Below are 26,865 nucleotides of genomic sequence, written 5' to 3'. Positions count from 1 at the left end.
GTTGAAGAGCAGTAGACCATAAATGTGTGGGTTTGTTTCTGGGTTCTCTATTCTGTTCCATTGGTCTATATGTCTTTTTTAATGCTGGTACCACACTGTTTTAGTTACTTTAGCTTTATAATATAATTTGAAGTCAGGAAGTGTCATACTTCCAGCTTTGTTCTTGCTCAAGAATGCTTTGGCTATTTGGGGTCTTTTGTAGTTTCACATAAATTTTAGGATTTTTTTTTTTTACAGCTTCTGTTTAAAAATGCCATTGGGATTTTGATTGGGATTGCATTGAATCTCTAAAGCACTTTGACTGGTATGAACATTTTGACAACATTACTTCTTCCAATCCATGAACATGGAATGTCTTTCCATTTATTTGTGTCTTTTTAAATTTCCTTCACCAGTGTTTTGTAGTTTTCAGTGTATAAATCTTTCATTTTTTTGGTTAAGTTATTGCCTAAGTATTTTGTTCTTTTGTTGCTAATGTAAATGGGATCGTTTTCTTAATTTCCCTTTTGGTTAGTTCATCGTTAGCGTACAGAAATGCCACTGATTTTTGTATGTTGATTTTCGCATCCTACAATTTACTGAATTTGTTTTGTGGTGTTCTTAGGGTTTTTTACCTATATGATCATGTCATCTGCAAACAGAGATAATTCACTTATTCCCTTCTAATTTGGCACCTTCTATTTCTTTTTCTTTCCTGATTGCTCTGGGTAGGACTTCCAGTACTAAGGTGAATAGCAGTGGTGAGAATAGGCATCCTTGCCTTGTTGTGGATCTTACAGGAAGTTTTTCCTCATTGATTGTGTTAGCTGTGGGCTTTTCATATATGTCCTTTATTGTGCTGAGGTATGTTCTTTCTTTACCTATTTTTTGAGAGTTTTTATAGTGAAAAGATGTTGAATTTTGTCAAATGCTTTTTCTGAATCTGATTAAAAAGTGTGATCATGTGGTCTTTGTCTTTCCTTGTGTTAATGGCAACTATAAACACAGGTGCCAGTTTTCATAGATAATGTTAGGTAGATGCATATTGGAAGAACTGAAATGCTAAAGATAAGTTTAATAAACTTTAGAGTAGCAAAAATCTAAAGTAAGATAAGTAAGGTAGCATGGAGCTATCAAGTAGACTCCAACAACTGGAGAAATCAGAGCTTAAATAATGAAAAATTGTCATTTTTAAAGAAGTGATATAGCCATTTGTCTTTTCAATCTCTATAAATCAAGACCATGCAAAGGCTACTGACAGAATGATTGGTACATCACTCTACACTCTCAGCCAGTCACAACTTAGAGGTTTCAAGTCATTTTCCTACTAAGGAAAAATGGGAAGGCTTACAGGGAAGAAAAAAAAGATGACTACAGAAGGTTGTGTGATAGCAGATTAACAGCCCTGGCTCAGTGAATTTCCATGTATTATGTGAAGTATTTTCCTGTAACTTTTGGCCTTATGTCAAAAGGAAGGCAAATGAAGTGGCTAGCCCTGATATGGACAATGGTATTTTTTCTTTCAGACAAGCTAATTTATTCTACTTATATGCATAAAATAAAAAATTTAACATGAATGAATAAACGTTTCACTTGAATAATGAAATGTTTTTGAAAAGCAACTGTACATATCCAATTACATATATGATAACAAAGAGATAACTGAGCTATTCTAGAGTCTTATCTGGTTAAAAGAAAAACTTAAACTACTGCTCATCTTCCCAGGCAGAAAAAGCAAGTCTCAAAAACAAAAAGGAATTCTGTCAAAAAATAAAAACATCCCACAGAGAATTCAGTAACACTAGAATGAGGATGACATAGAGAAATTCTAGGGCTATTAAATAAGAGTAAAAATGTTATATCTACAATTTAGTAAGAACCATAACAGTAATGTAAAAGAAAGGAACAGGTATATACATTGCTCAAAAGTGAACCTCTCTACAAAACAGCCAACCTCATACAATGTAGTATGGGTATAAAGTGAGGCCACTGAAGGCAGTTTGGTAGTGTAGATCAAGTTTTCATAGATTGGGACTTACCTGGTGGCACAGTGGTTAAGACTCCACACTCCCAATGCAGGGGACCCCAGTTCGATCCCTGGCCAGGGAACTAGATCCCACATGCATGCTGCAACTAAGAGTTCTCATGCCACAACTAAGGAGCCATGTGCCATAACTAAGGAGCCAGTGAGCTGCAACTAAGGAGCCCATGAACCACAACTAAGGAGCCCACTTGCCACAACTAAGATCCAGCACAACCAAAAAAATAAATAAATACATAAAGATTTCATAGATTTTACATCTTATATTCTCACAAGTCCTCTTCTAGGAGAGGAAACTCAGAGTGATAACCTGACATTTGGAGCCACTTTTCTCCTCAAAACAGTTGTCAATTTGAAAGCAGCAGCTAAGAGGCTGAGAAGTTATTCAGAGATTTTGGCAGTCTCACGGGACTGGGTGAATAAAAATTGGCTTGATTCAGGGCCTGTCAAGAAGGAGGGTCACTGATAAACACCCCAGGCTTTCAGTTGTAACTTCAAAGGTACACACAGTATTAAGGCTATCTTCAAAATAAACCAGCCTAATTGGGGCCAAAGCCTAGCATCAAATTATTTCACACCCTGATTGGATTAAAGTGGTTTCTCCCCAATGTAGATGGCTGCCAGAAGTTAAAGTAAATCCTCTCTGGATCAAGAAAAAGTTATACATAGCTTTAAATTACCTCTGCAATGTTTAATCTATCATACTAGGCACTAAGTCAAAAATAACAAGGCATACAAACAATAAAAGTTGACCCAAAACTAAGATTAAAAATGGACAATAAAAACAGGCCTAGGTGATCCAGATATTATGGTTATCTGACAGGGATTTTTAAATAACTTTGACTAAAATAGTCAAGGAATTAAATGACAAGAAAAATTTTTAGCATAGAACTGGAAACTAAAAATAAAAGAATTAGTAGGAAATTCTAGAAAAAAAATCCAATAACAGAAATTACTATTTCAAAAGCAGATGAGTTTAACAATATATTTGATGCAACAGAAGAGAGAATTATTGAACCGGAACATTCTCAGAAGAAAACATCCAGGCTGAATTATAGAGAGCAAAGAGATTAGAAAAAACAAGCGTAAGGAAAAATTAGGGCAAGATTTTTAAAAACCTAAATGCTTGTAATTGAAGTCACTAAGGAGAGTAGAGAAGGACTGAGGTAGAACAGTATTGGTGGAAATACTGGCAGAGAATTTTCCCAAAAATGAAATACATCAAGCCACAGGTACAAACAACACTACCAACTCCCAGCAAGAGAAAACATAGGGGTAAAAAAAAACAAACAAAACCTTAGGTACAATGTAGAAAAACTTCTAAAACAGAAGGAAGGAAAATCTTAGTCAGCCAGAGAAAAAGGACACTTACCTTCAGAGGAACAGCAAAAAGATTGGTAGCTGGTTTATCAACAGAAAAATAGAAAACAGAAAACTCTGGAATAAATCTCCGGTGAGGGCACTGAGACCAAAACTGCAGGCAATATTTTTAGCACTGTGATTCTACAATTCATAAGAAGTGTATGTTAGTTTTCTCTTGCTGTCATAGGAAGTTATTGCCAACATAATAACTTAACATGGATAATACCCACTTATTACCACACAGTTCTTTCAAAGATTTCTGTATATATTTAAATACTATACTATAAATCCATCATAAAAATGTAAAACAACCCTATAGAAATGGACTAAATTATATGAAAGACAATTTTCAAAAGAAAACTGAGTAGCCAATAAGTAGCTTACTCAACTGCACTATAAACAGGGAAAATCAAGTTAAAATAACAATGAGATATTTTGTACCCAAGATATTAAGTATTAAGAAGTCTGAAAATTTCAAGTGTTGTGGAACAAGAAGAAGGAATAGCGCATGCATAGGCAATGGGTGAAGCATGCAATGACATGAATTATCACAAGTCTTGTGAGAAATTCTTGTGGTTTTGCAATTTAAGCAAAGATAGGAAGTAGGGAAAAAAAGAAATTAAAGAGGCTGATAGATTACGTAGGGCCTTGTTTCCATGCTGTGACATTGGTGTTTTCCCTAGAAAGAAATGGTCAGACTTTGAAGGATTTATCCTTGTACAAAGATTGCTCTGGAAGCAAAATCTTGATCGGTTAGGAGGGAGCGAGACTGGAGAAACCAGTTAAGACACTGTTACACTGTGACACAGAGGCGATGAGAGCCTAATGAAGACAGCAGCAATAGGGATGGAGAGAAGGCACTGTATACAGAAGATACTAAAGAGTAATATTAATAGAACATCATCACAGATAAGGCAAGAAGGATAAAAGAGCAGGAAAGTAATAGAAGTTTCAGGCGTGGCCAACAGGATAAATGATGATGAAATTTCCTGGAATAGGTTTTCTGCTTTTCTAAAATGATGAATTCATTTTGGGGCATGTTGATTTAGAGGTATCTTTGGGGTCTTTCTTTCTATGGGGTCAGTTGTTTCTATGGGTCTGGAGCTCAGCAGGAAAAGGATTTAGATTTAGCAGTCATCAGTGTATTAATGGTTGCTGAAAGCCCTATTTGTGGGTGATATCATGTATATAGAGTGTGATGGGAATAAAAGAGGGTTAAGGGCAGAATCCCAGGGATTCACGTCTGAGAAATGGATGAAGGAAGAGAAATCTGAAAAAGAGACTATAAAGGAGCAACCGGACTGGCAGAAGAAAAACAGTGGACTTGGGGAAACAAGGAGAGAAGGACCTATCTGGCAGAGGCAGGTATCACAGAGACATTAAGACAAAGACTGAGTGGTGGGAATGTAAATTGAATCACTATGGAAAACAGTATGGAAGTCCCTCAAAAAATTAAAAACAGAGCTATCATATAATCCAGCAATTCCACTTTTGTGTATTTATCTGAAGAAAGCAAAACCTCTAATTCAAAAAGATATATGCACCACCATATTCATTGCAGCATTATTTACAATAGCCAAGATATGGGAACGACCTAAGTGTCCATCAATGGATGATTGGTAAATAAAATGTGGTATAAATATAAAATGCAATATTATTCAGCCATAAAAAAAGAATTAAATCTTGCCATTTGCAACAACATGGATGGACCTTGAAGGCATTGTGCTAAGTAAAATAAGTCAGAGAAAGACAAATACCATATGATCTCACTTATCAATGAAATCTAAAAAAAAAAAAAAAACTCATCGATACAGAGAACAGATTGGTTGCCAGAAGCAAGAGGTGAGGAGTGGGCAAAATGGGAGAAGGGGGTCAAAAAGTACAGATTTCCATTTATAAAATAAATAAGTCATTGGGATGTAAGGTACAGAATGAAGACCACAGTTACTAATACTGTATTGTATTGAAAGTTGTTACGAGAGTAGATCTTAACAGTTTTCCTCACAAGAAAAAATAATTGTAACTATATATGGTGATCAGTGTTGTTAACTAGATTTATTGTGGTGATCATTTTGCCTTATATACAAATACTGAATCATTATGTTGTACACCCCAAACTAATACAATTGTTATATGTCAGTTATACCTCTATTTAAAAAAAGACAAAGACTGAAAAGTTACCACTCAATTTACTAATTGATGACCAATTTAAGAGGGCCTTAATCATCTTGGTCTAAGGCAGAAATATATGGTCGTGGGTTGAGGGAGTGAATAAGAGATGAAGAACTCATGCCATAGTCTTTCCAAAAGCTCGGTTGTGATGGCAGTAGGAAGTGGAAGCCAGAGGAGGATTGTGTTTTTCTTTTTTAAGGTTATAGCACTTGGAAGATATGTACATATTTGGGGGAAAGAGGCAGTCTAGAGGGAGAGGTTGGTGTGAAAGGAGAATGGGACTGAAACACCAAAGCAGCAGCAGGAGGTGGTAAGCAGAGTTTCACTTTAGATGGGAGAAGGGTTCCTCTTGCACTGAAACGAGGTGGCTAGAACGAAGAGGTCAGTGTGGGCATGGGTGAACGTGCTTCTAAGTGGAAAGCAGGAAAACACACTTCTTTCTGATGGCTCTATTTTCTTAGTGAGATCATTTTCTGACAATAAAACTGGAGATGTGAGGCAGGGATTTGAATGTTGTTGAGGGAATGACAGAAGGTGCTGGCTCAGCTCATGAAGAACACAGTTTGCTGCCAATCACTAAGGGCCCACATGTGGCTGGAGACCACTAATTCACTTGGTGGCAGCAGTCTATACTCTGTGTGTGTGTGTGTGTGTGTGTGTGTGTGTGTGTGTATCTTCTAGCAGTGCTCAACCACCAGGGTGTATACAAAATTTAAACAATTTGAATGGTTGGATCAAACTTCTCTGAGATTTTACTCGTTGAAAAAGAAGAACAGGAACTGACATTTATTGAGAGAACTTGGACATGGCAGTTAATCTCTCTAAACCTCAGTTTCCTTTTCTATAAAGTTGGACTAAAAATAGTACCTGTCTCACTGGGTTGTTGTGAGAATTAAATGGGATAATAGAGTTTTTTTCAAATTTTTTATGGTGAACTTCAATAAGAAATATGTAGCCTTTTGTGAGAATTAAATAAGTAACTACCAGTCCACAATGCCTTTACCAAAACATTTGGAGACTTACATGTTTCCAAATTCAGAATTTGGAGGATTTTAAGAAAGTAATATGGTGACTAGAACACATATTACATAACACCCCGATAGGGCTTGGAGAAGTATCCAAAATCAAACAGTAATCTTTCCACAGCCAAATTTATGAATAGTTACACAAATCATGAATGAAGACAGTAACTAGCCTCTCCTCAGTTTCAGGTCAGGTTTTGCCACCAAAGGAATTCAGGTCAGATTTTGCTTCAAGTGTGTTTTTTTAAGAATCTTTTGGTTTTTCAGATATGTTTGCATTTCGGAATTATAGATATGAAATCATAGATTTATTGATAATATCTTAAAAGTGCCTGGCACATCATAAGTATTGGTTCCTATTATTGGTAGGGGTATATTTCATTTTTAAAATTATGTCCCTAACCCACCAAAGGGATTTCATGGCTTATTGGGTTGGCCAAAAGTTTCATTCGTTTTTTCTCTGTAAGATGACTCTAGTAGCACTTAATTGTCTTTAACTTCATTCAAAACAATTTTGTTAGATTGTATGTGACAGCTGTTAAGCATGCATTTAAAAAAAGACATCAAAATTGGTGAATTTTTGTGTGGCCATTTTAATATTGAAGATGGAAGAAAAAAAGCAACATTTTCGGCATATTATGCTTTATTATTTCAAGAAAAGTAAAAATGCAACCCACACGCAAAAAAAGATTTGTGCAATGTATGGAGAAGTTGCTGTGACTGATCGAATGTGTCAAAAGTGGTTTGCAAAACTTTGTGGTGGAGATTTCTCGCTGGACAATGCTCCATGGTCAGGTAGACCAGTTGAAGTTGATACTGATCAAATCGAGACATTAACTGACAGCAGTCAACGTTATACCATGCGGGAGATAGCCGACATACTCAAAATATCCAAATCAAACATTGAAAATCATTTGCACCAGCTTAGTTATGTCAATCGCTTTGATGTTTGGGTTCCACATAAGTTAAGCAAAAAAAACCTTCTTGACTGTATTTCCACATACGATTCTCTACTGAAATGTAATGAAAACGTTCCGCTTTTTAAACAAATTGTGATGGGCAATGAAAAGTGGATACTGTACAATAATGTGGAATGGAAGAAATCGTGGGGCAAGCGAAATGAACCACCACCAACCACACCAAAGGCGGGTCTTCATCCAAAGAAGGTGATGTTGTGTATATGGTGGGATTGGAGGGGAGTCCTTTATTATGAGCTCCTTCCAGAAAACCAAACGATTAATTCTAACAAGTACTGCTCCCAGTTAGACCAACTGAAAGCAGCACTCAACGAAAAGCGTCCAGAATTAGTCAACAGAAAACACATAAGCTTCCATCAGGATAAGGCAAGACCACATGTTTCTTTGATGACCAGGCAAAAACTGTTACAGCTTGGCTGGGAAGTTCTGATTCATCTGCCATATTCACCAAACATTGCACCTTCGGATTTCCATTTATTTGGGTCTTTACAAAATTCTCTTACTGAAAATTTTCAATTCCCGGAAGACTGTAAAAGGCACCTGGACAAGTTCTTTGCTCAGAAAGATCAAAAGTTTTGGGAAGATGGAATTACGAAGTTGCCTGAAAAATGGCAGAAGGTAGTGGAATAAAAGGATGAATATGCTGTTCAATAAAGTTGTTGGTGCAAATGAAAAATGTGTCTTTTATTTTTACTTAAAAACAGAAGGCACTTTTTGGCCAACCCAATACTTATAGGTTGTGACCCACACTCTGAAAAATGCTGATATATAAATGTTTAACCTGGTCCTTGATACATACTAAGCTCTCGAAATGTTAGAAGGGGAAAAAATACCATCTTATATGTGTATGTTTTAAGTTTGCAGAGTTCTTTTAAGCATATAGTTGCAATTCATGTTCATAGTAACCTTATCAGAAATAAACTAAATAGTTTAACTTTCCTCTTGATCTACTTGAGAGTTTCATGTCTCAGTATTTCTTGTGAAGAACAGTAGGAAATTTAAATAATAATAATAGTACCTCCCAATGGCATTTTTATCTTGATACCTAAAGCATTTTTAAAGTTTATTTTATGTGAAAGATCATTTTGTTGCACAGATAACCAAACAGAACTAAGAAATCAAGCCATTTGCTTAAGGCACAAAATACACTATTTCTACATGGAATTTGTCCAACAGAATATACAGCTTAGGAGCAACTTCCAAAGCATATTTATTATTCAGTCCTTAAAGTGAGCTAAAGACACGCTCAGCTGAAGGCACCTTATAATCTTTGAGTTTTATTTTCTAGTGCTCTTGGAGACATTAAAATAGCTGAAGTGAATGTCAAAGGTTTATGCGTGAAGCTCATTAACTCTTCCCTTGACAAAGAACTGGAAATCGGAAATCATATTCTCCAACAAAATGTGGATGGACAAACAGTCTCTCTGTACCAATTCCTTCCCAATATCATAATGCAGGCCAATTCCACAGTAACAGTGAGTAAAAGATATAAATACTATGAACTAGATTTGTTCAGGAAAAACTCATTTACCCTGTCAGACCATGGCTTAGCACCAGTGGTTTCTTCATCCCTTGATCTCTCTGTTAAATGTGATTTTTTTGGTTGTTGTTGGTTAATTGTGCCACTTCGTCCATCTCTGGATATAAATGAATACCCGTAATTAAATTTCCATAGCTTTCTTCAATTTGGCATACAATACTTTGTGCTTTTATGATTTAACTATCAAAATAAAATACCTAAGTTCCTAAAACTAAGCAAACATAATCTTTAAAGAAAAAACAAAGAGAGGGTTTGTTTAGGCGACACTGGAGAGTTCCCCTCTCTTTCTTGGGCTTTACTCTAAACCACATACAGTAGCTGTTCAGTTACACAGCTTGACATTACATATTATACAGTCATTATATTTTAAAAACCTCACCTGTTTAGAAAGATGTGTTGCAATAACCCTCTGACATTTATAAAACTATGTCGAACTCCAATGGCAATTGTTATTAACAAACTATTTTCTTTCAGGTCTGGGCAGCAGCATCTGAAGCAAAGCACCAGCCACCATCAGATTTTCTTTGGAAGGAACAAAACAGATTTAGGACAAGCCCAAATTGTACAACAATCCTGTGCAAACCTAATGGTGAAGTCAGTGTCCTGTTCTTTTTTTTTTTTTTTTTTTTTGGCTGCGTCGGGTCTTCGTTGCTGCACGCGGGTTTTCTCTAGTTGCGGCAAGCGGGGGCTACTCTTCGTTGTGGTGTGCAGGCTTCTCATTGCGGTGGCTTCTCTTGTTGCAGAGCACTGGCTCTAGGCTCTAGGCATGCGGGCTTCAGTAGTTGTGGCTTGCGGGCTTAGTTGCTCCGCGGCTTGTGGGATCTTCCCGGACCAGGGCTCGAACCCATGTCCCCTGCATTGGCAGGTGGATTCTTAACCACTGAGCCACCAGGGCAGCCCCGAGTCTACTGATTTTTAAACAGGGCTAGATATTTTTCACCAACCACATTGTTGTCCTATATGATTTGCAGCCTCTATATTACGTGTCAAAAATTTAATAGGCATCTTACATGATTCAACGCCTGGGACTTTCCCAATACACTGTTTTCTATTAGAGATTCAGATATGGAACAGACCGCTCCTGTGCCATAGGAACTCAAAGGGCTATTTATATGTACATTATCTCCTTTGATTCTCAGATTATTTAAGCATTTTACAAAGGAAGAAAATGGGGCTTGGAAAGTTAAATGGCTGGCTCAAGGTCACATGATAGGCAAAATGGCAACAGTAAAATAAAACCAGACAAAAGAGCCTACAGGGTTCATATGGTCAACATTCCAGAGGTGAAATTAAAACTTAGCAATTTATCACATTATCACTGTCATTATCATCAGACGTTTTTAAGCCCCCTATAGTACAGGAAGAAATAAAATATTGCCCTTGGCTAGGAAAGGCTTACAATCTAACTGAGAGAGATTGCACTCAAAAGATCATAAACATATTTTCCACGCAAATATCTATGTTTGAGCTGCAAAAAAGGAGAATCCCTAACTGATGAACTGAACCAAAAGTGGAGTTTTCCTGCTGTGAGCCATGAAATTAAACCTTTTAAGAAAGATTGCATCTTTCTCTTTCTTTGCTGTGGGCCTAGCCTAGCTGCACTTGCCTTGTGTTGCTTTTATGTCTGTTTAGCTGGCAAACAAAGGGTTTGGCAATGGTTACAGCATCAACCCAAACCTCTAATTTTATAAACTAAAAACAGATCACGAGAACAAGTAGAATGATAGGGCATACTTCGGTGCCTAACTTTTCTCATGTTGAACAAAAACATAGTTATTAGTCCCTACACGATTTTTCTGAATAATTTTTGTACATATATGTGCACATATATGCCACATATTCAGGAAACCAAAAAAAAAAAAAAAAAAAACCTGCCCACCTAGGATTCTAGCCTGGAGAATGTGGTTTCCTCTCCATGTCTTTAGTTCTAATGCCCATTTCCCCATCTCAAATAAGACTAGATAGATAGATAGATAGATAGAGTCTTAACTATTAAAAATTTAACTTATTAATATTACAACTACTGTTTGCATGGTCCTTTATAGTTACAAAATTCAGTAGCTTAACTGAATCTCACCACACCCGCATAGAACACCCTTACCACCACCCTCCCCATTTTACGTATGAGGACACAGCCCAAGACAGTAGGTGACTAATCTGCCTGAGATTATACAGCTTGTAATTTTCACAACTGGAAACTAAGGCCAGGATGTCTTACTACAGCCTCATCATGTGTTTCACTAATCCTTACACAGGACGTACATGACATTACAGTTTGACTTTGAAATTTTATTGCAATAAGCCTATGTCATTTAAAAAAGAAAAACCTAACTCCAATAGTATTTCATGTCAATAAATCATTTTTGTTAGGCTGTTGCCTGGTACACTCCTGTCCACTGGAAGCAAGCATGGGAGAAATTAGAGACTGACATTGAATGTGACAGATGCTCAGTAGTAAGTCCAGCATCTCAAAGGCACATGTTTCATTGGCCAGCAGCTACAACTACAACTAAAGAAAAACAAGACCAATCTAAGCAAGATATCTCAAAATATCAGGTGGAACGAGTTCAAGCTTCTCTTACAAGGTAAAAGTTGCTTGTTTTCTTTTTTTTTTTAATTAAGTCCTTCCCACAATTAATAAGGGCTGAGCCGGTGGGAGTGACTGGCTGACAAGTAGATATATGATGAATAGGTAAATCAATAAAGACCAAAACACTCCTATTTTGAATAAGACCATAAAAACCATAATAGCTTTTATGTTTTAAAACATAAAAACACAGAACTAGTAGGGTAGACTCGTGGGATGATAAAGGCTGTCAATTTCCACTGGGTGATATCAAGACCCCTCTGGTCATTTCATTCCACAACAGCACTGCTGTTAGAGGTAAGGCCGTGGAGTAGTGCAGAGATGAAGTTATCACCACACCTTTGGCAGTGCTTAGGTGGAAGAAGATTTGCATCGTCTAGAATTTTCATCTTGGATCAAGAGCTGGCTGTGGCTGAAAGAACAGAATTTATGTTATTCATTTGTAGGCAAATGCTTCTGATGTGATAATGGGGCTGCCCACAAAGTCTAGAAAAGCCATATTCTCTGGTCTTGGAACATGCTTTCACTCTAATTGAGCTTTCATTATTAATGCCACTGTATGAAGTGCCTTTGGGGTTCAATTTGGGCTTAATTTTTCTTTTACAGAGAAAAAGAAATCCCACCAACCCTTTTCCCCAATCGCAGCCCCTGGTGCCACAGTCCTCATGTCTCTGCACATCCTTACTGTCCACTGATTGATCCTCACAACACCTACATGACTGAACGCAGCTTAGACAGACAGCCCAGGTCTCAGTCAGCCAAGCCTGATCCAGCCAGGTAAGCCAAAGGGATACTTATTCCAGTGGAGAGTAAGTGGTGAGTGTGTGTGTGTGTGTGTGTGTGTGTGTGTGTGTGTGTAGAACTGGTGGAAAGGTGGTTAAGTTGTAAAAGTCTCTAAGTATTAAAAAGTATTCATATCCTCAAGAACAGATGGCCTCTAAAGCAAGTACCGTGAGCTGTTCACTTATTTGCTCTAGCACAGTATCTGAGTGCATCAACGAATCCAAAGAACAGCATGGCCAGCAAGAGTACATAGGCTTGGGCTTCCCTGGTGGCGCAGTGGTTAAGAGTCTGCCTGCCCATGCAGGGGACACGGATTCGTGTCCCGGTCCGGGAGGATCCCACATGCCGCGGAGCGGCTGGGACCGTGAGCCATGGCCGCTGGACCTGCGTGTCCGGAGCCTGTGCTCCGCAACGGGAGAGGCCACAACAGTGAGAGGCCCGCAAACCGCAAAAAAAAAAAAAAAGAGTACATAGGCTTCTTGAAGTTTGGTCAAAAGTATAATTTGTTTTTCATTCGGCAGGATAAATTGGTCCGATAAGTTAAGCTGTGCTAAAAAATATCCATCTTTTGCAAACACACTCTAATATTATTCCCAAATTCTTACTCTATTTCACCCAGAAATTTCTTATTTAAATCCTCTAAATAAAGCTTTTAGACTTGGTGTTATTAGCCCAGGATCTGTTAATGGACTTCAGGAAGTCCATGAATCTGGCTAAACTTGGAGAAAAAAATGTATGCCTATATGATGCTTTCTGGCAAGAAAGTCCATGAGGTTCACCAGACGCTGCCAAATGATTAAGAAGAACTGATTAGACACAGTGCAGATTCTAAGCTGTGGAGAAAGACTTTCATGGAGCAGCTGTATCCTGGTGAGGTTATAATTTACAAACCTATACTTAGCAGAGGGATGCTTTTTTATTTTATTTATTTTGTTTTTTTGTGTGTGTGTGGTACGCGGGCCTCTCGCTGTTGTGGCCTCTCCCGTTGCGGAGAACAGGCTCCGGACGCGCAGCCTCAGCGGCCATGGCTCACGGGCCCAGCCGCTCCGCGGCATGTGGGATCCTCCCGGACTGGGGCACGAACCCGTGTCCCCTGCATCGGCAGGCGGACTCTCAACCACTACGCCACCAGGGAGGCCAGGGATGCTTTTTTAAATGAAATCTTTGCAGAATCCCAGTATATGAAATGGATAAAAGGAGACCCGTCCAAGATGAAGAGTGATTCCCACTACCCACTACACCCATCTTCTTCTTTCCTCCTTCCCTGTGACCTTTGAGACACCTCTCTGGAATCACAGGATTCTGTACACACAGTATAAGAACCACCATGTTAGTATGCTAACACATGTTGGGAAATAGCACCCTCCAAAATAATACGTTTTAGAAGTGGAATGATGGAAATTCTGTAAATTCCTGAATGTATTCCATTGCATAAAATTAAGTATCCTATATCTTTGTGCCTGAGTTTCTTCATCTGTAAAGTAAGAGACTTGTGTCTGATATTTAAAGAGCTCTTTCAGCAATGTTTTATATACACATATACATTTAATATACATATATATTTTTTATAGACACACATATTTAGTACTTTATGAGTTAGATTTGAGATTTCCAAGAAGTACATTCATGTTTTTTGCCAATTAATGATAGCTTTCACTGTTTTACTTATTTTGAACAACTTGTTTTCCAGAGAAATTTAACTTCAAATTTTCTTGTTGCACCCTTCTATAGTGGTGGCAACTCACCTTGATTATTCAGTAATTTTTCCTATTCAACATAAATTTCACTGTATTTGTATATTTTTTTATTTATTTATTTTTGGCTGCGTTGGGTCTTCATTGCTGCGTGTGGGCTTTTTCTAGTTGCGGCGAGCAGGGGCTACTCTTCGTTGTGGTGCACGAGTTACTCATTGCGGTGGCTTCTCCTGTTGCGGAGCACGGGCTCTAGGCACACGGGCTTCAGTAGTTGTGGCTCACAGGCTCTAGAGCACAGGCTCAGTAGCTGTGGCACACGGGGTTAGTTGCTCCACAGCAAGTGGGATCTTCCCGGACCAGGGCTTGAACCCATGTCCCCTGCATTGGCAGGCGGATTCTTAACCACTGCACCACCAGGGAAGTCCTGTATTTGTATATTATGTAATGATAATTTTATTTATTTATTTTTGCGGTACGCGGGCCTCTCACTGTTTTGGCCTCTCCCGTTGCGGAGCACAGGCTCCGGACGTGCAGGCTCAGCGGCCATGGCGCACGGGCCCAGCCACTCCGCGGCATGTGGGATCCTCCCGGACTGGGGCACGAACCCATGTCCCCTGCATCAGCAGGCGGACTCTCAACCACTGCGCCACCAGGGAAGCCCTGTAATGATAATTTTAAAAGAGAGTTGCTTTGATACCTTCAGGGTCTCTGTTCATCATTACATACTTTTTAAATTTTCTATTCATTAAATTTTCAATATTAACAGATATACATCAGAATTTTAAGAGTTTTTCTTTGATTTCAATTGAGAAAGATGGCCACAAAGAGACAGATGTTATGAATGACTTGTTGATCATTGATTGGGTAACAGCAGTCCCTGAATCAACAGTTCATTTCCTTGAAAAAATATGTAACAGGATTCTTCAAGCGAAAGTTACCTTGTCTGCTAATTAGCCAGTCTCTTTTTAATTTGCTTACCATTGGGCTATTTGCTATCAGTAGCACACTCCTCAATAATTGACAAAGAAAAAAAGAGATAAAACAAAAATTCACCAATTTTACTCAAAATTTCTTCAATCCTGCTTCTTCCCCTCTACAGTGATAAATAGGCTAGTTTGCTGAGTTACAGAAGAAAGAATCTCAGTTGCATGTGACTCTTCTACTGGGAATAGCTGCCTTGTTTTTAACTGCGCCTCTCAAATATATTACAGAAGAGCTTAGAGACTAACAATTAAGATAATTTTAAAGAAACATCTACACATCTCATGCTTACTTTATACCAAGCACATTTTGTTTTTTAAACATGTTAAAATACAGAAAGTATAGAGGATAACGTTAAAAGCACCCATGTACTTATATTTAAAGATTAATGCATGCTAACACTTTGTCATATTGCTTCACATTACCAAAAATCCCATAAATTTGAAATCCCCTTTGATCGTCTTTTGAGTTCTGATATGAAATAGGAATAAGTCATTCTGGTCCTCATTATCACACTTTAATTACATATATATTAATTCATAAAACATGTATAGTATAATTGATGTATTTTTAATTTACATAAATGGCACTAAATACAGCGCATGACACATAATAGTTTAATACATGTTTGATGAAGGACAGACAGAATAGGAGACACTGAAGGTTTTTAAACAGGCATCTTATAGAGTTATATCTGCATTTTAAAGAGAATTTTGGAAGCAGTGTTGAAAATGAAGTGGAGTGGAAAATATTCCAAAATCTAGGAGGAAAGAAGGAAGGAAGGAAAGAATAGAAAAGTAAGAAGAAGATAAAGAAGAACAAAGCAGGTTAGAAAAAGAGACTGGGGACAAGTTGGTCTTGTAGAGTTATAATTTGAGTCCCAAAAGGACAGGAGAGCAAGACTGGGGCAGAAGTAATATTTAAAGAAATAATGACAAAAATCTCAAAAATTGATGAAAGGCATCAAGCCACAGAAACAAGAAAAATAAATTCTAAGCAGCACAAATCCAAAGGAAACTACACCTATATATTATAATAAAACTTCAGAAAACCAAATAATGGAAGTCAGAAGACAATGGAATGAAATCTTCAGTGTGCTATTGTACTAAAAAGAACTATCCTAGAGTTCTATACCAAGCAAAAATCAACTTCAAAAAATGAGGTGAAATAAAGACATTCTCAGGCAAACAAAAGCTGAGAGAATTCGTCAACAGCAAACCCACATTAAGGAAATACTTCAACTAGAAAGAAAATGGTCTTAGAAGGATGCACAGAGATGTTGGAAGAAGTGAAAAAAAATGCAGAGTCAAAACATGGATCAACATAAATGAATATTCACTACACAAAACAATACTAATATTGCCTCATAGGGTTTAAAATATAGAGAGAATCTAAATACATGACAACTGTATTAGTTTCACAGGGCTACCATAACAAAGTACCATAAACTCGGTGGCTTAAAACAACAAATCTATTCTCTCACAGTTCTGGAGACTAGAAGTCAAATCAAGTTGTCACCAGGGCCAAACACTCTCTCTCTGAAGGTTTTAGGGGATTATCCTTGCTTGCCTCTTCTTACCTTCTGTTGGTTGCTGGCATTCCTTGGTATTTCTTGTCTTGTAGATACATCACTCTAACCTCTGCCTCCATCTTCACATGATCTGTGTATCTGTGTCCATACTTCCTTCTTCTTTTAAGGACACGAGTCATTGGATTAAGGCACACTCTAATCTAGTATGACATCATCTTAACAATTTCATCTACAAAGACCCAGTTTCCAATTCACAACCTCAAGGGGTTAGGACTTCAACATACATTTAGGAGGGACAAAATTAACCTATAATAACAACAGCAATAGCACAAAAATTGGGAGGGGAGTAAATGGAGTTAAAGTACTCTAAATCCCATGAGTTGTCCAATAAGTTATAAAAGTAACAATTTATATTAGACTTTAGTAAATCAAGTATGCATGCTGGAATCTGGGATAAACACTGAAAGAATAGTATACGAATGTTGTGTTTCTGACATATATTTCATACTTTCATCATCATTCAGTTCAAAATATATTCTAATTTTCAATGTGACCTTCTTTGAGACATGGGTTATTTGGGGATAATATATCATAAACAAAGTGGATGTATTTCAAAAATGCAAAGTTGGTTCAAGCTTTGAAAATTAATTAGTTAACAGAATAAAGAAGAAAATTATAACCATCTCAATAGATATAGAAAAATCATTTGATAAAATTCAATACCCACCCATGAGGAGAAAACCTTAGAAAATTAGGATTATAAAGAATTTCCTTTATATCTACAAAAATCCTAATGCAAACTATCATACTAAATGGTGAAGTAATTGAAGTTTTCCCCTTGAGATTCAGCTCAAGGCAAGAATTCTCTTTATGATTACTTCTGTTCAGCATTGTACCAGAAGTCCGAGTGCAATAAGGCAAGAAAAATGAATTTACAAATATTCCATAATTCATCAGTTTTATTCCCAGGAATTATATATGCCTAACAAATACATACACATGTGGACCAAATGACAAATACAATAATCATAGCAACTCTATTTGTATTAGCCAAAATGTAGAAGCAATCCAATTGTTCATCAACAATAACATGGATAAATTATGATATATTAATACAATCCCATAAGCAATGAATACTAACTACTGTTACATGCAATAACACCATTGAATCATATGAGCATGATACTGAACAAAAGATGCCATACCGAAAGGAACATATATTATACGATTCCGTTTATATAAAATTCAAAAACATACAAAACTATGCCATGGTGTCAAAGGTCAGAATAGTGTTATCTCTGGAAGAAAGAAAGGACTAGTACTTGAAGGTTACACAAAACTGCCTCTAGAATACTAACAATGTTCCATTTCTTGATCTGAGTGGTGCTTACATGAATCGCTGTTTTCATCGTGCTGTACAGTTATGACTTGTGAACTTTTCTGCATGTATGTTATACTTATAAAAGTTTATTTTTAGAAACTTGATGACAAAGGAAAATTAGAAAGGGAAGAAAGCATAGTTACAGTAATGAGCACTGACAACTTATACCCTGACAAGGAAGGAGAAAGAAAATCTAAAAAAATAGACTGATGAGCTCAAAATAAATGTGAATAATATGAGGCTTATTTAGTGTAGGAGAAAAATAGTCTTAATTTTCTGAAATATGTCTAATCATATCAATATATTGCAATGTGTTCGTCTTATTATAGTTCATCAGAGCGCAGTCATTTCCAGGAACATCTCATGGCAGAGATGGCTAATTACTGCCCCTAAACCATTGTTCCTTTAGACACAAGACCCATAGGTCCAGGGAAACCTAAACTCATGGCCATCAAGAATAAAGCCTGTTTTTCTCAGTCTCTGTATCTAGGCGGAACCATGTGTCTACATTCTGTATGATAGAATGTGGACAGAAATTGTGTGCACAGCATCTGGATCATGCCCTTGGACAGTGTGCTCCTCTGTGTCACCTCTGTGCCATGATTACAGGGTGGAGCTGCCATCTTTCAAGTCAGGGATGAAGCTATGTGTTGAGGATAGAAAAGCCATCCTAAATGCCCTGTACTGGCACATCTCCAGACTAAGAGAGAGAGAAACCATCTTGTGTCAGCCATCGTTAAGTCTAAACGAGATGGCCCACATGGGATCACTACCATTTAGTTTCACTTAACAGACTACTGATCAAAAAGAAAACAAAAATCTCAATCTCAGCTAGAAAGGACATTTTTAAGACAATTAGGTAAATTTAAATATAGAATGAATGTTAGATATTGACAAATCACTGTGCTTTCCTTAGGTGTGTTAATTTTATTGAGGTTATATTCGTTGTTCATAGATCCATTCAGAAATCTTTATTTGATTCCTAAAGGTTTGGTGTGGTATAAGCATAGATAGATAATGCAAATGTGCCAAAATATTAATTAGTGAATCTGGGTGACAGGTATACAGATGTGGTTGTATTATTCCTTCATATTTTCTGTATGTATGGAATCTTCCACAATAAAAATTTAAAAAAAAACAAGAAAGACACTTTTGATAGAATGTAGTATGCACTTGGAGATATTAGAGCAGGAGTCCTCAACCCCTGGGCCATGGACTGGTACTGGTCTGTGGCCTGTTAGGAACTGGGCCACACAGCAGGAGGTGAGCGGCAGGCGAGCAAGCGAAGCTTCATCTGTATTTACAGCCACTCCCCATCGCTCGCATTACCGCCTGAGCTCCGCCTCCTGTCAGATCAGCTGTGGCATTAGATTCTCAAGGGGAAGAACCCTACTGTGAAGTGCGCGTGAGAGGGATCTAGGTTGTGCGCTCCTTATGAGAATCTAATGCCCGATGATCTGACGTGGAGCTGAGGCGGTGATGCTACTAGCGCTGGGGAACGGCTGCAAATACAGGTTATCATTAGCAGAGAGGTCTGACTGCACAGAGACCACAATAAATCAACTGCTTGCAGACTCATATCAGAACCCTATCAGTGAGTGGCAGGTGACAGTTAAGCTGCATCTGGTGGCAGGCTTTCAGTCAGAATCTGACATGTATTTCAGTCCGTGCGTGGCCCACCCATTATTTTATTTACCTCTTCCATCCGCGCCTCTTTCCCACACTGCGCACTTCTCTCAGTCACAGTTTTGGTAAGCCCACAAGCTAACCCTAGTCAAAGTGAGTAAAACACAAATGTCGCTGGAGAGCTTCTTTGAAAAGGGGGAAAGACCCAATGATGAGACAGCAGAAGACTCTAAGACTGCCAACAAAATGAAAGCTGTATTTAAAAGAAAATACCAAGAGTCCTATTTAAATACGGGTTCATTGCAACAGGTGTTTCACATTCTCCAAGCCCATTTTGTGTAATATGTGGTGACCCGCTATCCAACGAAGCCATGAAACGCTTCGCCACATAGAGACCAAGCACCCTGCATTAAAAGACAAGCCTTTGGAGTTTCTCAAAAGAAAAAAACATGAACACGAAGAACAGAAGCAATTATTGAAGGCCACAACTTCCTCAAATGAGTCTGCACTGAGAGGATCATTCTTAGTGGCTAACCGCATTGCTAAAGCTGAGAAGCCCTTAGTATTGGTGAAGAGTTGATCCTGCCTGCTGCTAAGGACATTTGTCATGAACTTTTAGGAGAGGCTAGCACCATAATTAGACGAATTGATGAAATAGCAGAGGATACTGAGGCGCAGTTGTTGGAGAGGATTAATGAGTCACTGTGGTACTCAGTCCAGGTTGACGAGTCTACTGATGTTGACAAGGCAACAATGCTTGTTTTTGTGCGATATATTTTTCAGGAGGATGTGCATGAGGATATGTTACGTGCACTTTTGTTGCCAGCCAACACCACAGCTGCAGAACTATTCAGGTCTTTGAATGATTGATTACATATCAGGAAAACTGAATTGGTCACTTTGTGTCGGTATATGCACAGACGGAGCGGCTGCCATGACTGGATGGCTTTCTGGTTTCACTACTCAGGTCAAAGAGGTCGCTTCTGAATGTGAGTCTATGCACTGTGTCATCCATAGAGAAATGCTGGCTACCCGAAAAATGTCACCTGAACTTAACAGTGTTTTGCAGGATGTGATTAAAATTATCAACCACATTAAAGTACATGCCCTTAACCCACGTCTGTTCACGCAGCTCTGTGAGGAGATGGGTGCAGAGCACACACGTCTTGTCTGATACACAGAAGTGAGATGGCTTTCTAAAGGTAGATCACTGGCCAGAGTTTTTGAGTTATGAAAGCCGCTCCAGAGATTTCTTTTAGAAAAACCGTCACCACTGGCAGCACATTTCAGTGACACAGAATGGGTCGTAAAACTTGCTTACTTGTGTCACGTATTCAACCTGCTCAACGAACTCAATCTGTCATCTCAGGGGAGAATGACAACTGTGTTCAGGTCGGCAGATAAAGTGGCTGCCTTCAAAGCCAAACTGGAATTATGGGGGCGACAAGTGAACATTGGGATTTTTGACATGTTTCAAACATTAACAGAGATTTTGAAAGAGACTGAGCCAGGGCCTTCTTTCTCCCAGCTGGGGCATGATCACCTGTCTCAGCTTTCAGAAGAGTTTGAGCATTACTTCTTAAGCACAGAAGACCCCTGAATTGGGAAGGAATGGATCTGCGACCCATTTGTGAATAATCGACTTTGTCCATGCTAGAAGAGGATCAACTGCTTGAGACTGCAAATGACGGTGGCCTTAAAAGTATGTGTGAGACAACTTCAAATCTCCATACGTTCTGGATTAAAGTCAAGCCGGAATATCCTGAGATTGCCGCAAAAGCATGAGGAGTCTGCTTCCATTTCCAACATCCTATCTTTGTGAAGCAGGGTTTTCTGCAGTGACGGTGACCAAAGCGAGATCACGGAGTAGACTGAACGTAAGTAACACACTTGGGTGTCACTGTCTCTCATCCCCCCCAGATGGGACCATCTAGTTGCAAGAAAACAAGCTCAGGGCTCCCACTGATTCTGCATGATGTGAGTTGTATAATTATTTCACTATATATTACAGTGTAATAAGAATAGAAATAAAGTGCACAATAAATGTAATGCGCTTGAATCATCCTGACACCATCCCCCCACCCCACCCCCCGCCGTCCGTGGAAAAATTGTCTTCCACGAAACTGGTCCCTGGTGGCAAAAAGGTTGGGGACCGCTGTATTAGAGCACAGAGGCAAGGCACTGACCACAGCATAACAGAGTCCCACTTGGAAAGGCTATGGACCCTTTAACAAAGCAGATGTGTTTGCATTATTCTGCCGCCATTGTTCCCAGTCCAAGCATGCGCTTTCTTCTTGCTGAAAATAGCTGACAGACTGTGGACAACTTTGTCAGATTCCTTCTGTAACTCGAATCAAATGGCAGAAACTAGCCGGCAGAGATTATCCTACAGACATTGCTTTAAGCTAACAGTGTGGGGGTGTGCCCTGTTTAAGGCACTGTATTTGCACACTAATATGCTTGCCTATCATCTGTCATCCATGTTACACACTGCAGTGGCATTCATTTTAATTGTGGACTCGACAGCTGCTACCGTCTTCCATAAAAATGTTATTATAGTAATAATAACAATAATGTTCCTTAGTTTCTGAGGGTTGCAGAGCCACACTTTAAAAGTCAATCTGTTAGAAAACAAATGAAACTTGAACATAGATAACAGTATACAGGAATGGAACAGTTAAAATCTCATCAGGGGCTTCCCTGGTGGCGCAGTGGTTGAGAGTCCGCCTGCCGATGCAGGGGACACGGGTTCGTGCCCCTGTCCGGGAAGATCCCACATGCCGCGGAGCAGCTGGGCCCGTGAGCCATGGCCGCTGAGCCTGCGCGTCCGGAGCCTGTGCTCCGCAACGGGAGAGGCCACAACAGTGAGAGGCCCGCGTACCGCAAAAAAAAAAAAAAAAAATCTCATCAGTGTAAGCTCTATAGTAAGATCACATTAATGGAATTTTACTTTAGTTAAACTGTGGGTCTGACTCACTGCATTTCAATAGATCCAGTCTATCTGTTCTGGGATCAAAGTATTTTTTTCCCATAAGAATATACTTCCAGAGCTTCGCTGGTGGCACAGTGGTTGAGCATCCGCCTGCCACTGCAGGGGACACGGTTTCGAGCCCTGGTCCAGGAAGATCCCACATGCCGCAGAGCAACTAAGCCCGTGCGACACAACTACTGAGCCTGCGCTCTGGAGCCAGTGAGCCATGGCTTCTGAGCCCACACACCACAACTACTGAAGCCCGCGCACCAAGAGCCTGTGCTCTGTAACAAGAGAAGCCACCGCGATGAGAAGCCCGCGCACCACAATGAAGAGTAGCCCCGTTCACCGCAACTAGGGAGAAGCCCTCACGCAGCAATGAAGACCCAAAACAGCCAAAACTAAATAAATAAAATAAATAAAAATTAAAAAAATATATATATACTTCCAATCCATGATGGTAACAAAGCAAAACAAATACAAGTTTGAAATTTTCTTTATGCATTCTTCATATTAGTATCTGTTCTGTTTACTCGTGTTTAGACCTGTATTGCATTGTTTACATTTCGCAGATTAAGAATTTGGAACGTCGAAGGTCACTTATATGACTGGCCAGATTTTCAGTTAATATATGTGTGTGTATGTATGTATATATATATATATATGTACGTATATATATATATGTATATATATACACACATATGTCAGTATTAGTCAACAATATAACTAGAAATTGTATGAATTGATATATAGAAATTTTAAAACAAAATACCTGACTATCCTCTGGAATATAGAAGGCCAAATACTTGGACCTCTTACAATCACACTAAATAGAAAATAATTACTTGTAAGAACACTACAAAATGCCAAGGGTTTCAGTTCATTTTTTATTATAAAATAATAACATCAAAAAAGTAGGAACTCTTTTATAAAGGAAAATCATATTAAATCATGTATTTAAAAGTAAAGATTTTTCTCTTCTGTTGCTTGATTTCAGAAAATTCCGATTGCAATATCACAATACTTCTGTAGGAGTTTCTTTTTTTAAAAAATAGACAAGTGAGGGCTTCCGTGGTGGCGCAGTGGTTGAGAGTCCGCCTGCCGATGCAGGGGACACGGGTTCATGCCGGGGTCCGGGAAGATCCCACATGCCGCGGAACGGCTGGGCCCGTGAGCCATGGCCGCTGAGCCTGCGCTCCACAACGGGAGAGGCCACAGCAGTGAGAGGCCCGCGTACCGCGAAAAAAAAAAGACAAGTGAGAACCATTTATATGTCTCTTCTTAGAGCTGAAATAAAGGTTTCTTTAATGACGCTATAAAGAATTCCAAGATATTAGTCTTTTTTTGAAAATATTTTGTTATAAGCTTAACTTTTTTTTTTAACATCTTTATTGGAGTATAATTGCTTTACAATGCTGTGTTAGTTTCTGCTTTATAACAGTGAATCAGTTATACATATACATATGTTCCCATATCTCTTCCCTCTTGCAGTCTCCCTCCCTCCCACCCTCCCTATCCCACCCCTCTAGGTGGTCACAAACCACCAAGCTGATCTCCCTGTGCTATGAGGCTGCTTCCCACTAGCTATCTATTTTATGTTTGGTAGTGTATATATGTCCATGACACTCTCTCACTTTGTCACAGCTTACCCTTCCCCCTCCCCATATCCTCAAGTCCATTCTCCAGTAGGTCTGTGTCTTTATTCCCGTCTTACCCCTAGGTTCTTCATGACCTTTTTTCTTTTTCTTAGATTCCATATATATGTGTTAGCATACGGTATTTGTTTTTCTCTTTCTGACTTACTTCACTCTACATGACAGACTCTACGTCCATCAACCTCCCTACAAATATCTCAATTTCATTTCCTTTTATGGCTGAGTAATATTCCATTGTATATATGTGCCACATCTTCTTTATCTATTCATCCGATGATGGACACTTAGGTTGCTTCCATGTCCTGGCTATTGTAAATAAGCTGCAATGAACATTTTGGTACATGACTTTTTTTGAATTATGGTTTTCTCAGGGTATATGCCCAATAGTGGGATTGCTGGGTCATATGGTAGTTCTGTTTTTGAAGGAACCTCCATACTGTTCTCCATAATGGCTGTACCAATTCACATTCCCACCAACAGTGCAAGAGTGTTCCCTTTTCTCTACACCCTCTCCAGCATTTATTGTTTGTAGATTTTTTGATGATGGCCATTCTGACTGGTGTGAGATTATATCTCATTGTAGTTTTGATTTGCATTTCTCTAATGATTAATGAAGTTAAGCATTCTTTCATGTGTTTGTTGGCAATCTGTATATCTTCTTTGGAGAAATGTCTGTTTAGGTCTTCTGCCCATTTTTGGATTGGGTTTTTTTGTTGTTGTTATTGAGCTACATGAGCTTCTTGTAAATCTTGGAGATTAATCCTTTGTCAGTTGCTTCATTTGCAAATATTTTCTCCCATTCTGAGGGTTGTCTTTTGGTCTTGTTTATGGTTTCCTTTGCTGTGCAAAAGCTTTGAAGTTTCATTAGGTCCCATTTGTTTATTTTTGTTTTTATTTCCATTTCTCTAGGAGTTGGGTCAAAAAGGATCTTGCTGTGATTTATGTCATAGAGTGTTCTGCCTATGTTTTCCTCTAAGAGTTTGATAGTGTCTGGCCTTACATTTAGGTCTTTAATCCATTTTGAGCTTATTTTTGTGTATGGTGTTAGGGAGTGATCTAATCTCATACTTTTACATGTACCTGTCCAGTTTTCCCAGCACCACTTACTGAAGAGGCTGTGTTTTCTCCACTGTATATTCTTGCCTCCTTTATCAAAGATAAGGTGACCATATGTGTGTGGGTTTATCTCTGGGCTTTCTATCCTGTTGCATTGACAAGATATTAGTCTTAATGACAGAATGATTGTGTAACTTCATGACTAGGTCTTTTATTTCAAAACATTTCAACATTACAAAACAAAAGTATTTTAAAGTTATGAAAGAGTATCTCATTTATGGAAATATGTCGTTAATGATCCATTTCTTCACACAAGTAAAAAAAATACTATTTTAGGAAGTCCAAGTATTCAGATTAAAGTTACTAAGTGTTAAATATTTGGGGCTCAATAACCCCAAGAAATTACCATCACACTCTGAAATGGAAACAAACACCACTACCAGTGATAATCCCATCATTAAACTTAAAGAAATTATAGATGGGAATTTTCTATAAGTGTTTTTAGCTCTAAAATATAGTACTTTGCTGAAGAACTCACTTTCAGGGTGCAATTCAAAACCTTCATCCTCAGGCTAGTCAGCCTGGAAGGACACACATAAAATATTTAATCTGTTTCAGGCCAACAAATTGCTCCAGAAGATGAGAAGTGATGACCAGATTGTTCTATCTAAACCACTGCCTGTGTAAGGAAAATATCTTAGAAGCCTGTTTATATTCCAGGTCCATAACTCACTATTCAGAACGTTTACCCTGTGATGTGCCAAACAGCATCCTGATTCATTGGATTTAGAACCCTATTAGTGGCTGAGAGAAACACTGTGTTAACTAGAAACACCCTGCATTTTTGTTACTCTTCCTTGCCAATCACATTTTCACATCCAGCTTCTGGATATTGTTTCTTTGTAATCAAATACTAGCAATTTCACTTGATAGTTCTTCTTTTGAGCTCACAGAGAAGAAGAAAGGGTTGGGTATAATTGAAGAGCTTTCCTGTAGTGTTTTTTTCCAGAGGAGCTCATTGTTGTCTGTACCTAGAATATTATTTTTCTTTCCTTTCATATTTTACAAGAATAAAATAACATCTCATCGCTGGGTTGGAAGTAATTTGTACTTGGGGTCATCCATCCAGCACTATTTCAGTGTGATACACTTTTTTTTTTTAATGTAGAATTATATTTCAACAAAGTGACTTTCAATCCCTGTCTAAATATATGGAAGTGAGGGAAGCCACCACTCTACCCTGGTGATGAATCAGTCACCTCATTCATCACCAGAGTAGAGCCGCCTAAATTGGCCGGCTAGGCGGTGTCTGCTTCTTTCCACACATCTTGTATATCCCTCCGGATGAAGCCTTATTCCTGTACCTCCCTTCACTAGCTACTTCATCATTGCGGCTGCTGGAATTGTAGAAAGCATTTGAGGAATTTTACAGGCTGGTAAAATTATTCTGCAACTTCAGTTTTAAAGAATATATCTTCCAGATATTTCTTCTCTCAAAGTTTTAATT

At 38.5% G+C, this 26,865-nt stretch overlaps 1 protein-coding gene across 1 annotated transcript in view; it reads left to right on the top strand.

Moving 5' to 3' along the window:
• Positions 1–26,865, top strand: part of LMNTD1 (lamin tail domain containing 1) — a 69,059-nt gene that overhangs the window by 33,063 nt on the left and 9,131 nt on the right. The window contains exons 4-7 of the mRNA XM_089920397.1: positions 8,842–9,028; positions 9,568–9,687; positions 11,464–11,678; positions 12,287–12,457. Coding sequence (XP_089776523.1) covers positions 8,842–9,028; positions 9,568–9,687; positions 11,464–11,678; positions 12,287–12,457 — 693 coding nt within the window. The remainder of the gene's footprint in view (positions 1–8,841; positions 9,029–9,567; positions 9,688–11,463; positions 11,679–12,286; positions 12,458–26,865) is intronic.

The sequence above is a fragment of the Delphinapterus leucas genome, chromosome 11 (assembly GCF_059928025.1).
Source record: "Delphinapterus leucas isolate spDelLeu-1000000601 "Yukka" chromosome 11, BTC_Dleu_Yukka2, whole genome shotgun sequence".
Classification (NCBI taxonomy): Eukaryota; Metazoa; Chordata; class Mammalia; order Artiodactyla; family Monodontidae; genus Delphinapterus; species Delphinapterus leucas.
Note: the sequence above shows the minus strand (reverse complement) of the source record. Positions and strands in the feature narration are given on the sequence as shown.